Here is a 16,997-nt window from a genome sequence, read left to right on the forward strand (position 1 = left end):
TGTGACAACAATTAGGTCAATCGATATCGATTATTATTTAATAGATTTTATTTGTTTATTTTTCTATTATCGATAGGAAGGCCAGTGCCCGTTGCTAAGAATACCACTTGTCTCCGATGTGGATACCACCAATTATAGCAAGCTGGCTTTCCGCCAGCGGTCTGCTGCCGAAGTCGCAGTCAACAGGAACTAAAGTTAATCGATTTGGATCAATCAATTCAGAACGTCATTTGACGTGTCAAACCTTCGTACAAAACTAAAAACATACTTATGACAAATCCGTTCATACTTTTGGTGTATTGACTCTGTCTCTGTCGTCTTGGTTATCAGAAATAATAAAACAGGAGGTTAAATGCCTTAATGCCTTGTCAATATTAAATAATTGCATAAACACATCCTGTGGGATACGACCCAGATCTGTTTCTACTATTTATTTTTTATCTTATTATATGCACTTAGTTGTATTCTGTTATGTGTATAATAAATTAAATAAAATAAATATTCGCGATTAGAGGAGCAGGTATTGTTCCGTTATAGAGGATGCCAAGCCCAGCCAAGAGAATAAGACAAAGTATCTCAATACGACTCGATTATGATGATTGTTAAAATTTTATATTAAACAAAGGTGCAACTGCAACCACGCAACCTTATAAAATCAAACATTCAATTGTAAAGCGAATGTATGAATTGGTTGCAAAGGTCGTGAGTTCAATACCAACAAACTATTAGTAGGCGAGGCAGGGAACAGACTATTGCACAATCATCCTATTATAGAGCGGCGGCGTGACACGGAAAATGTCACGTCACGAACTCTTAAAATATTAAATAGAGGCATACTTATTTAACAATCTTTTTTTCTAGGTGCTCTTAAATTTATACATCTTTAGTTAAGTAGGTAGGTACTGCGCTTTCAACATAACACCCACAATCATATAATAAAAATCATGCTTAGGTAGAAATTCAAAAACATATAAAACGGTAAGTAGAAGTACTACTCGTTTTAGCTCCTAAATCTATCAAACGAAGGGTTCCGCCGGTTAAACATATATACTACTATAGGTATGGAACAGCTAACTTAAATAAAAAGAGTCGTATGAAAGTTTTTATTGACGTAAATTCCCTAACATCACTAGTACCTACTTTCTCATTGAATAGAAATATTTATTATACATAGGTACATACATAAAATCACGTCTATATCCCTTGCGGGGTAAGCAGAGCCAACAATCTTGTAAAGGCTTAAAGGCCACGGTCTGCATTTTTATGACTAATATTTCTTATTATATTTTTCTGATTTGTGTCAATTTTGCATAAAATATAAATCTAAGTATTAAATAGAAATGTATCCATTTAAAAATATAAAGAATAAATTTTAAATAAAAGTATATAATTTAAATAAAACATTATAATAATTTATTTTTAACTTTTAAATATTATAAGAGTGGGTTCGTTAATGCATACTTATTGCATAATAAACTTGTCTCAATAAACATAGACCGAATTAACTAGGTACCTACATGACAAGATCAATATAACATTTGCTTTAATGAAAAGTGGAAAACTTTTCAATTTCGCTAAAATCATATATCTTTGATTGAATCTACCCATAAAATGATAACGAAAAAGTAAGATTAAATATATAATTATCCAAATCGTTTTTATTGGATTATAATCTTGTATATGACATATACAATGGGCTTCCCTAACAATTCCTATCTTTGTCGCACTTACTTTTCATTATGTATCTCTGTCTCTTTCACAACTTGATGACTATGCCTCAGTCGTTAGTCCCGTACCAGTCAATTCTGTACGATACCTAGTGGTCCGACAAGAAGTGCACTTCACTATTTCTTTTTTTTTATCAGTCTGCATTTGTCATTGATAGTGAGTGCTTGTCGCTTGTCAGTCGATTCGTATTTCTTACAAGAAAAAGATTAAGTACAAGTTTTTAAGAAATGTAAGCTTTGTACATACACGTATTTCATTTTATTGTTATAAATCATTGGCTGTTCATTAATGGTTCCTATTTTACGAAAAATATGTGTACGATCAATTAATTTGTGGGTGTGGTAAATGCCGAAACTAGATTGTCAAAAACAGCTACTTATCTTGTGTTTACGGCCAACTGTTGAAGAAATTTGTGAAGTTCTTGTTCGAATCACGTCTAAAATAGCAGTTTCTCCAACTAATATTGTGTGTTAAATTATAACCCCAAACTGTGAATATTCCGAATATTGAGTGTTGTGTTTTCCTTTGTAGAAATCGTCGTCGACGAAAACTACTACAATGACGACACCAGCCAAGTTATTTGGACGAGAGTTGTCTAACTATGACGAGGTGGACGTGGACGAGCTGTTGTCGAAGCTCACCCAGGAAGAGTTATCGATGCTGGCGAAAGAAGTCGACCCAGATGTAAGTAATCTTCTTTTTTACTGTACATCAATTCTTCTATTGGAAATGAATTTAATTGATGAACTTGAAGCTCAGTAGTTATACTTACTTAAATGTGTGGCCCATATTAATAATTTGTTTTTATATGTACAGTTATTTTTTTGTATTGTAACTAGTACTTAACTTAAATTATTTAGGCCATGTATATATATTAAAATAACAGAAGGGTCTGTTTGTTGATGTCACTTATGACGAATTCCAAGGCAATGTGATTCCAACCATATCATTACATCCAATTGACCCCAGAATTGAGTTGGCCTGCGGGAGGCCGGGCTAATTTTTATATATAAAATTTAATAAGTATGTAAGTTTATGACATTTCACATCATAAATTAACATATTTTTTATCCACTTTTAAATAATATAAAAATAATATAAACCAAATCAGTTTAGCTTTTGATGCCAAAAATTACATACATGTAGTTATTATTACATATTGCATTACAAACACATAAGTACATTTAAGAAACCTATCTGAATCTTTGTACTTATTAAGTAATTGTTCTATTACATAGTAGATTACTAAACTATTATCTCTTACATAATCCACTTTTATGTTGATATGGTTATGAATTTTTATAATCAATGTACAAATTCCCTATAAAATCATATAATTGAATTGGTCCAGTAGTTTTTGAGTTTATTCATGACAAACAAAACATAAATCTTTCCTCTTTTAATATTAGGAATTATGAATTAACAAGCAAGTATTCAGGAACACGGAAACTCCGCTCTCTGTTGTGGGCCAAAGAGAAACCTGGGCCACCTCCTGTTAACAAGTCTAGACAATGAGGCAAAGTTAAATTCGTAGGCTAACTGTACATGTGTGTGTATTACTAACCTTACCTTAGATTTTAGAGAAAACTATTTGAATCTTACTTCTATAATTCAGCCATAAAGCTGAGTGTGGCATTCAGTCTTTTCAAGACTGTTAACTCTGTCTACCCCGCAAGGTATATTAAGATTGTAAAACATAACCCTGCTATCATTTTATAAGCCATAATATCCTAAATGAGTGTGCATAACATGAATAATATGAGTTGGGTAGTCACATGACACAGTAATTTTCTAGCAAAATGAATAACCAAGGCCGCTTACAATGGATGTTGAGATGATTATGTTGTTACATTCTCATTGAAAAGAATTGGTATTGCTATTGAAGTGGCATGTGAGAAACATTTTACCTTGAAATACACATACAGATGCACCTTCTTTCTCTGGGGGAGCAAAAATGACATCATCAGCTTGCCATAAATCCTGCATTACTTTTTAAGCAGTTAGGCAGTTACTTATTTTGCTTCATTTACACTTGTCAATATTTTCATGCAAATTTGCCGATTAAGGAAATTGAAACTTTAAGTATGGATTTCTGAAGTTTCTCATGACTTTTTTTTTATTTCCTGCTGGTCTAGGAGAAGCCAAGCCAATATGGCACAATAGCACCGCTAGGGGTCAGATCCCCAAACAAGATATTATAAGGTGCACAATCAGCTAATAATAAAATAAAACCTAAGACTCAAAATGAGAACCTCGTCCTTTTAGAAGTTAGTTAAAAATTAATGTATCCTTTTACAAACTGGTTTTGTTCTCTCGTCACTGTCAGTAACAGCGTGTTAATCGTGTTTATTGTTCTTAAGACTTATTTCAGAGACACTTATTAGTATGAGTTCATAGTTATAAATTGAACAATCCTATATTTGTGTGAAGATGTAAAGCCGGCAAAAACATGACAATCATATCTTGTTTTGTATCTTACAAGCTCCATAAGCGATAATATAGCGATTAAGGCTGGAGCATAAAATTAAATGTCTTCCTTTTTTTATGGTCAATATTAATGGTTTGGATTCACGATTAAATGATGCACAAAAATTCATGACTTTTCCGAGAGGGGTAGGCAGAGACTACATCTTTTCACTTTCCACGATCTGTGCATTCTACTTTCACTTCATATAACACTCTTCACATAAGCTCCGCGGTTTTGCGGTATTCTTCACCTGACCTTTTGTCAGGACGTCCTTTATTTGATCCAGGTACGTTCGCCTAGGCCTTCGCACTCCTGCCTTTTCATTCACTTTCCTCGGATATTTGGTTAAATAACCTGCTTTTATATCAGCCATTAAATAATAGTTTGAGAATAGTTTTTGGTAGGAAACTAGTGTATCCTTGATTGAACGATTTCTTCACTCAGGACTTCCTTATCATTCTGGATATAACTCGAGCATTAAATACCTACTATTTGTATTTATTAATAACTTTGTCCAAGTTTTCGAATATAATGTAACACGCAACCCGAAGCTCTATATGGGGTCATCATATGAAATACAGTATTTTAATTTAATTTTCTCACGCAATGGTACCTATGCTTATGCTGTAAAGTTAGACGTTGTTAAGCCCGTACATACATACATACATACATAAAATCACGCCTCTTTCCCGGAGGGGTAGGCAGAGACTACCTCTTTCCACTTGCCACGATCTCTGCATACTTCTTTCGCTTCGTCCACATTCATAACTCTCTTCATACAAGCTCGGCGGTTTCGGGTACTTTTGACCTGACCCTTTACCAGGACGTCCTTAATTTGATCAAGATACGTTCGTCTAGGTCTTCCCACTCCGACCTTTCCCTCCACACTCTCCTTGTATATCTGCTTAGTCAACCTGCTTTCATTCATCCTCTCCACATGACCGAACCATCTTAACATACCCTTTTCTATTCCTGTAACTACATCTTCTTTCACATCACAACATTCCCTTATCACGCTGTTCCTTATCCTGTCACTCAATTTCACACCCATCATACTCCTTAACGCTCTCATTTCCACTGCATTTATTCTGCTTTCATGCTTCTTTTGCCATACCCAACTTTCACTCCCATACATTAATGTCGGGACCAACACGCCCCTGTGCACAGCCAGTCGAGCCTTTTTGGATAGTTTCTGACTGCTCATAAAGGCATGCAAAGCTCCATTCACCATGTTCCCCGCGTTCACTCTCCTTTCAATATCACTATCATACTTGCCATCTGATGTAAACTTTGATCCTAGATATACAAACTCTTTCACTTGCTCCACTTTTTCTCCTCCAATCAAAATATTACATGCTGTCATTTCTTTCTCCATTTCAAAAACCAGTGTTTTAGTTTTACTTACGTTCACTTTCATTCCTTTCTCTTTTAAAGCTTCATGCATACAGTTTACCATCTCCTGTAACTCCTCCGCTGATGACGCCAGTATAACCTGATCGTCGGCATAGAGCAGACATTTGACGAGTAACTCATTCATCCTTAATCCACTTTTAGACTCTTTCAAATCTGTCAAACAGCTATCCATAAATAGGTTGAACAGCCACGGTGACGCAACACATCCTTGCCTAACGCCTTTCTCAATCTTAAACCACTCAGTGTGCGCTCCGTTTATCCTGACACAAGCACTCGAATCCTCATATAAGGATTTCAGTGCTCGTATTAAGAGACTGCTCACCCCATGCATAGAAAGTGCTGACCACAATTCATTCCTCTCAACTCTGTCATAGGCCTTTTCCAGATCTACGAATGTGCAATAGACTTTTTGACTCTTGGCCAAAAACTTTTCGGCTATGCACCGCAAGGAAAAGACCTGATCAGTACATCCCATTCCCTTTCGAAATCCCGCTTGAGCATCCCATATTTTGTCATCAGTTTCATTCCTGACTCTATTAATCAATACCTTAGCATACAATTTGCCGACGACGCTAAGCAGGCTTATACCACGATAATTTTTGCAGTCCAGCTGTGACCCTTTTCCTTTGTAAAGTGGCACGATAACAGCCTTACCCCAATCTTTTGGTACTCGGCCGCTTCTCCAACACAAATTGAAAAGGCAGTACAACTGACTAAATGTAGACTATTTAGAGCCTACGCCCGTAAGATGGCATGAGCGACGTCGATTTTATCGCGCGAAAAACTATCGCTGTCCCGTTTCACATTATAATGAAAAGCGAAACAGCGATAGCTTTTCACGCGATAAAAATTACGTCGCGAGTGCCTTGTTATGGGGGTTAGAGGTGTAGTCGAACTTATAGCGTATTAAAGACGTGTTTAGTATTTTTTTAATAGCCAAAACACATGGATAGATATGTAATTTATTAAGTAGTCTGTCCCATAACCACCTAGGTAAATCATATTTCTGTAAAAAGTTACAAAGACAGATCGTGACTGGTCACACAATAGTTGCGTGTTACGCAACTTAAGTCATAAATTGTGTGAATTGTCAAAGTAAATTGGAAAAGTTTGCACAACCAACAACATGCGAGGAAACAGCATTTTAAGTAGCCACATCCATAAAGCACATTTACATAGATATCTTTTGATGGATTTAACAACAGACCGGCTGATTAGCATTTTACGCAAACCCTCATTTATAATCTGTTACTAGACTACAGTGTCCCAGATAAACAATGTTGCTCTGAATAAAATGTAATATCAATATTTTTAATCATACAGTTAACAGCTTATCAGGGCTTTTTATAGTTTTAGGGTAAGCTCGGATTAGGTCTCTATATATCTTCGTTTGTTTGTTTGTAATATCTTTACCGCATAGAAATTTACACGCTAACAAAAAATAGTAAGTACATAGTTATAAAAGAAACCAACCACTTTATATACCTAATACTTCGTTGTATTAGTGTAAAGACAAAGTAAATAGAAATGTTTATTACCAATTAATTTTCTTATCCATCCATCTAATAAAATGTTTTTTTTTTTAATTTTTGTTGTAGTTGCTTTTCACAAAACGAAAGAGTATAAACTTAATTTCATAGGAAGTGTTTATCACTGTCTTCGATTGAAACGCTCCGTCTAGTATAAAATTGAGGTCGTTGCCCAGCTCGTTGATGTTAACTCGTACATTTGAATTTATAATTTCACTAATATAGTGTCTGTGCATTTAAAACAATTTGCATATTAGTGCAGTTCCTGTAATGTTTATCTATTTGCATGCGTGAATGATAAAATTTAGCCTCTTCCTATTCGTCAATTGTTTTCGTCTAGCTTCATGCAGACATATTAACACGACTTTATCCCTTGCGGGGTAGACAGAGTCTTGAAACGACTATACTGCTACGTTCATCTGTATGGCTTTATAATGGAATTGAGATTAAAATATTGACAGGTTGCCAGCCCATTGCCTTCAAGAAAAATCCTATCCTTTAGTCTCGTTTTACGTAATCTATGGGAATGTTGGAGTGGTCCTATTATTTAGTAAGTACCGGGGATATATTTATAATATAATACTTATTGGTTACTAGCTTTTACCCACAGCTTCGCCCGCGTGAATTTAGCGCCATCTACTAAAAACGATCAATTAAACACCACTTACAAAAAGCTATAAAATAAAATCACGATGCAACTAGAAGGAGCAAAGAAATAATGAAGAATGTGAAAAAAACGGGGAAAATTATTCATCCTTGAGGGCTTCAATAATGCCCAAAATAACTATTCCACGTGGACGAAGTTGCGGGCACAGCTATTTCATAATAATATTTATCGGTTATGCAAATGAATCATCCAATTATCGACATCCTATATGTTAATTTATTTAAACAAGTGTTTTGTTTTAATAATGGTTAGTCTGCTTCGTAACCAGCAATAATATTTAATAGTTTGTTATTAAACTTTCGCGTTTTAATAAGTAGATCTAAGTACATCATAGGCATACTTTATGTATAAAAAATACAGATATTAACTAAAATAAAAGTGTGTGTTATCCGGCACTTTAGAATAGAACCACTCCATATCTTTGCCAGGGATGTCGTAAAAGGCAACTAAGGGATAGGCTTATAAACTTGTGGTTTCTCTTGAAGGCGATGAGCTGGAACCGTTCAATATTTGAATCTCATACAGCTGAACGCGGCCTTTCAATCTTTTAGAGACTGTTGGCGCTGTCTACCCCGCAAGAGATATAGTATGACTATATGTATGTAAATGATAAACTGACTGACTAATTGATCAATGCACAGCAGAAGCTGTTAATCATATGAAGCTTAGAATTGTCCATAACTGGTTTGTTGAGTCAGTTAATCAAAATATGCTGCTTCTCTTTCTGCCGAAGCCAATGGAGGCAAAGATGAAATTAGGAAATGGCAGCAACCTAAATTAACTACTTATGTCTCTCAATTCCATGATAATGCCATTCAATCTATATGTGGTCTTTTATGTATGTAATCCTTTTTAAACAGTTTGTAAGAATGTGTGTTATAAGCAAAGTCTATAAACGTATTTTCATAAAAGGTACACTTAGTAGAATATAACCTGAAATAACATTATTAGTAGTACCCTTTGTCCCGGAATTCCTAATGCGCAGATAAGCGAAACCTCAGGGCGTAGCTAGTAAATAACTAAATTTCAAAAAACAGATAAATGATAAAAATGCACAATAGTCCATTGTTTCAAGCTAAGTACCTATTGAAGCTAAATCACATAGGTACCTACCTGCGATATCTTGGAAGAAATCTAACAATGTCAATTAAGTCTTAGGTGTATAATGCATTAGCGATAAGTCCGCTTTTGTACCATCTCTGTCTGTTTTGTGCTGTTTTGTATGTTTAACTCTTATGGTGCAATAAAGAGTTTTATCTATCTACCTATAATTAAAAATTAAGTACATTTTTGTAGACAGGCTATCAATCACAAGTAATGGAAACCTTTTATCTTCATTATTAATGTTTTATCAATATTGTGATATGAAAACTGTAAGCGCCACTCGGCCACTCCTGTGTCCTTCAAATTGATATTATATGTTTGTATCTTTTACTAGAATTTATTAATATGCAATATACAGTATTCATACTTGTTTATTATACAAGTACCAGTTTTATATAAGAACTAGACTTTAACCGAGGGCTTAACTCCTTTAGGAAATTCGAGAATAATGGATAGTACTCATCATACTCATGTAATAGGTCAAGTCTATCGCTGTGATATTTTTCATGAAAATCGGTCTAGTATTCGTAGATAGTTTATTTTATTTTATATATTTGGATGACCAACAGCATGCGGGGTAGACAGACCCGACAGTCTCGTAGATTTGAGATTGAAACAGTGACAGGTAGCTAGTCCATAGCCTATAAGAATAATCCCAAGTTTATTACAGCATTTTCTTTCTTCATTTATTTATTTACAAGAAGACAATTCTATATGTTAAAAAAAAGGTTGACTGAAAGAGATTGCATTAGCGATAAGTCCGCCTTTGTACCATCTCTATCTGTTTTGAGATGTTTTGTATGTATTACTTTTATGGTGCAATAAAGATTTTTATCTATGTATCTATGTTACAGGATAACACGTTTCCCCCGTCACTCCGAAACAACTACGACTGTGATAAGGACCCCACAGGGCCGCTGAACCGCAAGAAACTGATAGAACACATCAACAAGCAGGCATTGGAGACCCCCGACCGGCCCGAAGTGAAGCCCTACGTGCCTGGGATCATTCGGGGCAAAAAGGTAATATATAGTTAAATACTTCACGAGCTTCCTCGACAGAAGTCTACCTAGACTTCTGAATCTTCACAATATGAAGCTCTAATGATGTGGTTACGTGCTCATCGTTATAAGCTTACTGGAGTTTTGATAGTCCGCATCCGATCGTGATCCAAAAGTGTAGGTAATCATGGTAAACGTTATGGTAATCTACGAACCAATTTCAGCTTGGATCACATGTCAGGCACACATTCAGTTACCTGAATGGGCAAGTTTATTTATAAACTTACCGTAGGTGGATCGGTAAATATACAAAGTAACTAATTGAAACCGTGATATTGTGTTTCTAAATAATTTCCAAATTTATTTTTCTTTTTTGATAAAACGAAAAAAAAAAGTTCCAAATACATGTCCCGACCCATCGCCTAAAAGAATAATTCTGTTTATCTTGAGGTAGGTGTTCACAAGTAGACTTATATTTATTATTTGTTTGTTTACCTTTTACAGTGGATTCCACCCCCGCAAACTGACAAGGCCAGAGACGCGGAGGAACAGATCTCTATCGACCTCGGCGATGAATACCAGTCGGCTTTGGACAACGCCTCGCAAGAGGAGATCATCGATCTGGCTGGTAAGTAAATGATGTCCTACCGACTGCGCCAAAACGTGCATCAGTGTACGTGTAATACAGAACTAAAAAGCACTTTAAAGATTTTGAAGGGAGTCAATAAAGGGTGCGCTGTTAGAGATAGCAAACGCGAGAGCCACCTTAACTGGCTAGTAAAGCAACTTTATTTATCCCATCCGACTGCGCCAAAGTATCTGTTGACAAACCATTCTATAAGTCAAATTATAACTGCTGATGGAAGCAGTAATTTCGCCAGCGATTGGTCTTATTGATTAATTAGTAAAGCTGCTCATTTTAATTCCTATTCACTGCGTCATCTACTCTTTCTATAAGAGAAGTATTCACATTGGTACATAAATGCTAATTTGTCAGCAGTTTGCTCGCTATTTAATCATTAAAAATAAACAGTTGATCTAACCATTATTATTGTTTCTACTCAATTCTTATCGGCAGCGCCATATGGCGAGTCTGTTCAAGTACAAAAAAAAGTCAAAGAAACGATCTTAAGACAGATTTAAAAAATATTTTACGCAAATAACAATGCACAGCAAATAAATCTCAAAACACAAGTTCCAAATATATTATTCACACAAAGCAAATAACAATCTTTTGGCGTAGATTGCCAACATTGAGATTTACTAAAATAAAATACCTAGGTTACTATGGCAAAAGTGAGTAAAACTCACGAGATTGACACAGACCTATCTAGAGCAATAGAAATAGACTTGACATGATTTGTATTACAACTGTTATGACATTGTTTTATCGTCGAAGAAGAAATTGTCGCTAGCAATGAGAAAGCGTTGGATTTATGAGATTTGGCAGACATCCATTGCTGTTTGAATCAGTGTATGATTGTAAAAATGTTGTTTGTTAATAGACAATATTATATCTAAGTAAGAAGGCGACCGTTTATTGAGGTTATTCTTATTATATATATGAGCACATTCAAAAAGTCCGATATATATTTAATAAGATGGTTTTTGATATACTCAGACTTATATATCAATATGCGTTGTAAGAAAGTCATTAGTATTATTATATTGTTGGTGTTTTATTATGGGTAAAAAAATGAATTTCGTTTATTTGTGTAGCACAATTATATTTTACCATATTTTCTCATTCCAGCTATCCTGGGCTTCCATTCCATGATGAACCAGGACCAATACCACGCGTCGCTACTCAACAAAGGACAACCGATCGGCCTCGGATGGGATGGCATTACTAAAGCAACGCAACCAAAGGTAAAATATATATTTTTATTAAAAAAAAATTGTGGATTCCGTTGGCATTTGTTGGATGCACAAATGTAATTTTTATGAAACGAATATTCGCACTCGTTGGAATAGGGTGGAATTTTATTGAGAAAAGAAATAATATTTATTGTGAGAAGAACAAGGAGGTTGTAAGGCAGTTGCCTAATCAGTGGTAGAGAAATTAATGCAGAGTTGATTTCTTTTCCTTTGATATTTGAAGTCATACATATCTTCTTGGAATCAAACTAATGCAGACCATAGCTTTAAAACGTCACATAAGATGTTATATGACCTAATGAAGGCCGGTTGAAGTTATATGAAATAGCGGAAAGTGAATCCCAGGCTCGGCTGGTTATAGACTAGCTGTCCCGGCAAACATTGTTTTGCATTTTTTGGGTATGAAAAATAGATGTTGGCCGATTCTCAGATCTACTCAATATGCTCACGAAATTTCATGAGAATCGGTCAAGCCGTTTCGGAGGGGTACGACAATTTTATATTAATATAAGATTTTTCAGTTGTATAAATAAGTTTGAAATGCATTTTCCAGGTATTCCCCATGGACCCGCCCAACTCCACGGACCCCGACGAAACGGTGAAACGCGTGCAGGAAAACGACCAGAAGCTCACGGATCTCAATTGGAATAATATTAAGGTTCGTATTGCTAATTTACTAGTGACCGCCCGTGGTTTGTTTGTAGATTTAAAAATGTAAAGTGATGATAAACTCGGGCTTTTTACGCGTTTGTAATTATACTCGTTTTTTTTTTTGCGTCTTGACCTTCTAGATTTATTAATTTGTTCAAATGACTGTAATTTTTAAGTTCTCACATTCCTAGATTGTGTGCAGAGTCTCCTCCGCAAGGATTATTTAACCGAAACAAACAATAGAATGTTAATCATGATGTTATGCGATTTAGAAATATGGCTGAACAAACCATCAAAACATCAGTGAGAACAGGGTGGGATAAGAAGGCTCAGCCTTTGTTTAAAGAATGCCATACGGCATTAAGTACACCTTATTTTGTTCAATAAATAAATTACCTTCATACTCATTTCTGAGAGAAATCCCACCGCTGCCACCATGCTGAAAATAAACGGAAATCTAACTCAAAATTCCCTCTTAATTTCTAGAACATAAGCGACGAAAAGTTCGAGAAGCTCTTCGAAGCCCTGAAAACCAACACCAACCTGGAAGTGCTGTCTTTAGTCAACGTCGGCCTCAACGACAGGACGGCACAGTTGTTGGCGGACGCTCTCCAAGCGAACAGCGGTCTGAGGGTGGTGAATGTGGAGACCAACTTCATCAGTCCGGCGGGAGTCGTGCAGTTGGTGAAGTCACTGCTCACCACCAACAGTGTGGAAGAGTTCCGGGCTTCTAACCAGGTTAGTATTCAAGTTCTAGATCTAATCAGATTTGTGGAGAAAGCCCTCTTAGATTTAAGAATATGGTGATCCCACCGCTGCTACCTTTGCAAAGAAAGGAATCAAGACAAGAAATAAAGTCTTTTGGAGACTGTTGGTTTGGTTTACCCAGTAGAAGATAAAGATGATAATATATCTATGTTGTTATTCAATACACTAAATGAAATAATATTTGCGTAATTAAGAGTCTGGAGAAGGACGTAAGCTCCCGGTAAAAAATAAAGTTGAATAATTTGCGGAAAACCTGTATTCTTTTGTAGGTGGCGATAAATTCGTGCCTGTAGGTGAATCTAAATTCACGCGGGCGAAGCTGCGGGTAAAAGCTAGTTAGTAATAATATTAATTTTGTAACCAGCGGTCGGCAGTCCTCGGCAACAAGATAGAGATGGAGATCACCCGGCTGGTGGAGCAGAGCCCCACGCTGCTGCGCCTCGGCCTCCACCTCGAGTACAGCGACGCCCGACATCGCATAGCCAGCCATCTGCAGCGGAACATCGACAGAAGTAAGATCATCATTCAGTACATCATCATAGGAAGTCGCTATGGCCCGATATAGGGTTCATAGTTGTAAAAATCTGGGGTCAGCAGTGGGGTCACTCGATCAAACGCGTCGAGTAAAGTAAAAAGTATTTATATAATAAATTCCACAAAGAAAACAATTAATAATCATAATTAATATTGTTTTATGGTGTTCTTCAAAGGATACCGCCTTAGACACTGGGGTCGAATTTTACCTCCGTAAAAAATATCTTCGCCCTGATGTTTGAGCCGGTTGCATTTCTGCTGAATGTGCCCATGAACACGATTCAGAAGTTACTCGGAGCGACTATTGTCTAACCTCCTTGACTCTGTTGGCCAGGCAAACCTTTGATTCTCGTGATGGGAAGGCTAAATCATTTTAGATGTGTAGTGGACGCAGAGGGTTAAAAATCGCTTCAAACATTAACTAACGTGGTGGGTGGCCGTTATTCAGCAGTGGCTTTGTCAACTCATATGCGTTAGGTACATTCTCTTTTTAAGAATTAAAAAAGCAGAGGGGGGATTGCTAAAGGTGGTGGGGACGAAGGAGGGCCAACTTTTTATTAACTCATCAAAATCGCAGCTGTTTTTTAATATTTCGAAATGTGTTTAGTTACAAATGACAAATATCTTTTACTTTTCTTAGTAATTTATATTTCATGTCTTTTTTTATAAACTGGTGGCGAACAGATTAAAGTTTATTATTACATTGAAAGAGAATATGTGAACAAGCTATGATATAATATGAAGTGTATTTTATGTTTTTTATTTTAATTTGACTTATTTCTAAATGTATTTCAGGGAAATTGGATTATTCATAATATCTATTTTTGCAAAATTATGAACAATCCATAAAAAAATATCATAATTTTTTGCTCAAGTCACAAAGTCATTGTCGAAAGATGATAAAAATTCTCATTTATCGATGTTTTCAAGTCATAATTCGGCATTATCATGATTGAATTCAGTCATAAAAATTTACTTTTTTGTAAAATTTTGCAATAACTGCTGCCTTCAGAGTGTGTTAGTTATACTTTAAATTGTGCATAGTTTGAAAAGCGAGCTTTCAAATATTTAATCTATGGCAAAACCGTCGGGACTGAAGTGCTGAAATCTAGTGACAGTTATTGAGAACAAACTATGAAATAATCAGCACTGCTTTTGAAACACATATTCGTTCATCATCGCTGATAAACGAATGATGTAATGCGAGCTATTCATTTCGTTTTTATTGCACGCTATAATGATCGCAATAAGATTTTTTATTATTATTATTATGCGAAATTTAAACAAAATAAAATGTTTATATTATATCGTGCAGTACAAAAATAGACATTTGCTAAGTGAGCAACGATTGTAATGCATTGTTGGCTTACTAACCACGCCACATTTAAACCATCTTTTGTGATCATAACATTTGTCTACTAAAAAGGAAGGACAGAAGAGGAAGGAACAATTCATCTACCAGAATAAACAGCTATTCGACTGTCTGGATCACGAAAAATCACGAAAACTACGCGCTTCTTAATCACCGCATTGTAAATCACCAATCACAATCAAGGATCGACCGACCAATCACCAGCTTTAGTTATTGTAGCAACCTATTTGTTATTATTTTTTTAATTATTTTATATACATGTCTGGGTGGAGACAACAACATAGGTACAACTTATTGATGTATTTTACACAACATTTTTTTTTATACCTCAAGCGTTTTAGCGGTTTCAAGTTAACGTAATTCACGTTCATATTCCATTCTTTAATCAAACGCAGAGAGTTTTAACTAACGTACATGTGTTGCTACAATAACTGAATTAAAATATCAGATTGCCGAGTGCAAAAGCGTGCTAGTGCCTCGCTCAGACTTCGCTTGCCGCGAGGCCGACCGCCGGCCGTGGGGGTCGACGCTAGTCTCTTCAACCTCACTCCCCCCAGCGCAGAAGCAGTCACCCCCACGCAAGAAAACATCACCCCCACGAAAGAAACAATCACGGAAAACGTCGAAAACACCATAGTTATCGAAGCCAAAGAAAGCCCAGTCGAGGAAAAATCTGAACCAACTGAAAGGATAATTCCAATAGATGTAAATGACACGAAAGTGGAAAGGATAGAAGATAGCTTTGTGCTAGCGGAGAGACCAGATACCAACCCGAATATCCACTCGTGAGTACCAGCGGAGACATCATCACACTCACGCGTGTTCCCCCCCTTTTTGTGTAGTATACACGTTTAGATTTATGTGCCGTCTTGGATGATACGCGGTATGCAATCAAATCTTTTTATGTAATTTTTATTTTATTTTCGACCAGTTAGTTGGTTTTAAAAGGCGAATAATTCTTTTTTTACCGCTCGCCAACATAATGTAGAAATGGAATTTTTGAAAATTTGGCGCTAGCAATTTTTTACTTATTTCATTGAGGTATTCTTTCTTTTTTTGTCGAACACACTGGTACCTCTGTCACAGTAATTTAAAATAAATATATAATTTGATTGCACACCGAATATGTTCGAGCTGGCAACACACAATCCGCAAATCGTTGCGGCACACCGAGTGGCGCGCACATAGTCACAGATTGTATTTTATTCCAGTACGGAAAGACCTTACGCTGCGACTACAATTCAGGTTCTTTAACAACATGAAAAAAGCGGCGCGTAGCCAATAGTTGGAAGGTCAGACCATGGGTTAGAATGTTGGCACGGCAAAGTAACATACTTCGCTTATACAACGCTTATATTTGATTTGAGTGCCGACACTTACGCTGTGCAGTTTTATGAGGGTTCCATTTCTACATATCCACTACTATAAGTATCATAAGTTAAAAATCTTTAGCAAATCTCCCCAATTTAAATGGTAAAATTTAAGTACAGACCTGTCAATTTTAATTCCGTAGTATTGCCATCCTTAGACCACAGCAATAATCGCAGAAAAAGAAATGATGAAGATAGACAAATATAAGTCAATCAAATTTTTGTCAATTCGAAATCGAAATTCATATTTCCTTACCCTGTAAAACTGCACGAAATATTTGAAAAAAAAGAAAACAAAAAGAATATGTCACCGGCCAGCGCACGAGTGACGCATTTGAATAACACTTTTTCACTCTATACTTTCTCAATAATTATCTATCTCTAAACATCTGCTATCATTCTTAATAATAGTCGTCGACTAATCCTGTGTTACAAATTTAAACAGATAACATTTTATTTTAGCCGAGAGGGGAGCGTAGAAAGTATTAAATAGACAGCGCAAGCATCGGTAAAAC

At 35.9% G+C, this 16,997-nt stretch overlaps 1 protein-coding gene across 5 annotated transcripts in view; it reads left to right on the forward strand.

Moving 5' to 3' along the window:
* Positions 1 to 16,997, forward strand: part of LOC106142872 (tropomodulin-1) — a 58,831-nt gene that overhangs the window by 37,097 nt on the left and 4,737 nt on the right. For 2 of the 5 annotated variants that reach the window (XR_001228874.2, XR_001228873.2), the window contains exons 2-9: positions 2,260 to 2,412; positions 9,763 to 9,930; positions 10,414 to 10,537; positions 11,663 to 11,778; positions 12,341 to 12,445; positions 12,925 to 13,176; positions 13,571 to 13,718; positions 16,324 to 16,404. Coding sequence is in view for 2 of the 5 variants with exons in the window: in XM_013344803.2 (XP_013200257.1) it covers positions 2,260 to 2,412; positions 9,763 to 9,930; positions 10,414 to 10,537; positions 11,663 to 11,778; positions 12,341 to 12,445; positions 12,925 to 13,176; positions 13,571 to 13,718; positions 15,561 to 15,901 (1,407 nt within the window). In the remaining 3 variants the exon portion in view is untranslated. Of the gene's footprint in view, positions 1 to 1,803; positions 1,958 to 2,259; positions 2,413 to 9,762; positions 9,931 to 10,413; positions 10,538 to 11,662; positions 11,779 to 12,340; positions 12,446 to 12,924; positions 13,177 to 13,570; positions 13,719 to 15,560; positions 16,067 to 16,323; positions 16,405 to 16,997 lie in introns of those variants that run through there. The other 3 variants (XR_001228875.2, XM_013344803.2, XM_013344802.2) reach the window with 3 other exon arrangements.

Source organism: Amyelois transitella, chromosome 9, assembly GCF_032362555.1.
Source record: "Amyelois transitella isolate CPQ chromosome 9, ilAmyTran1.1, whole genome shotgun sequence".
Classification (NCBI taxonomy): domain Eukaryota; kingdom Metazoa; phylum Arthropoda; class Insecta; order Lepidoptera; family Pyralidae; genus Amyelois; species Amyelois transitella.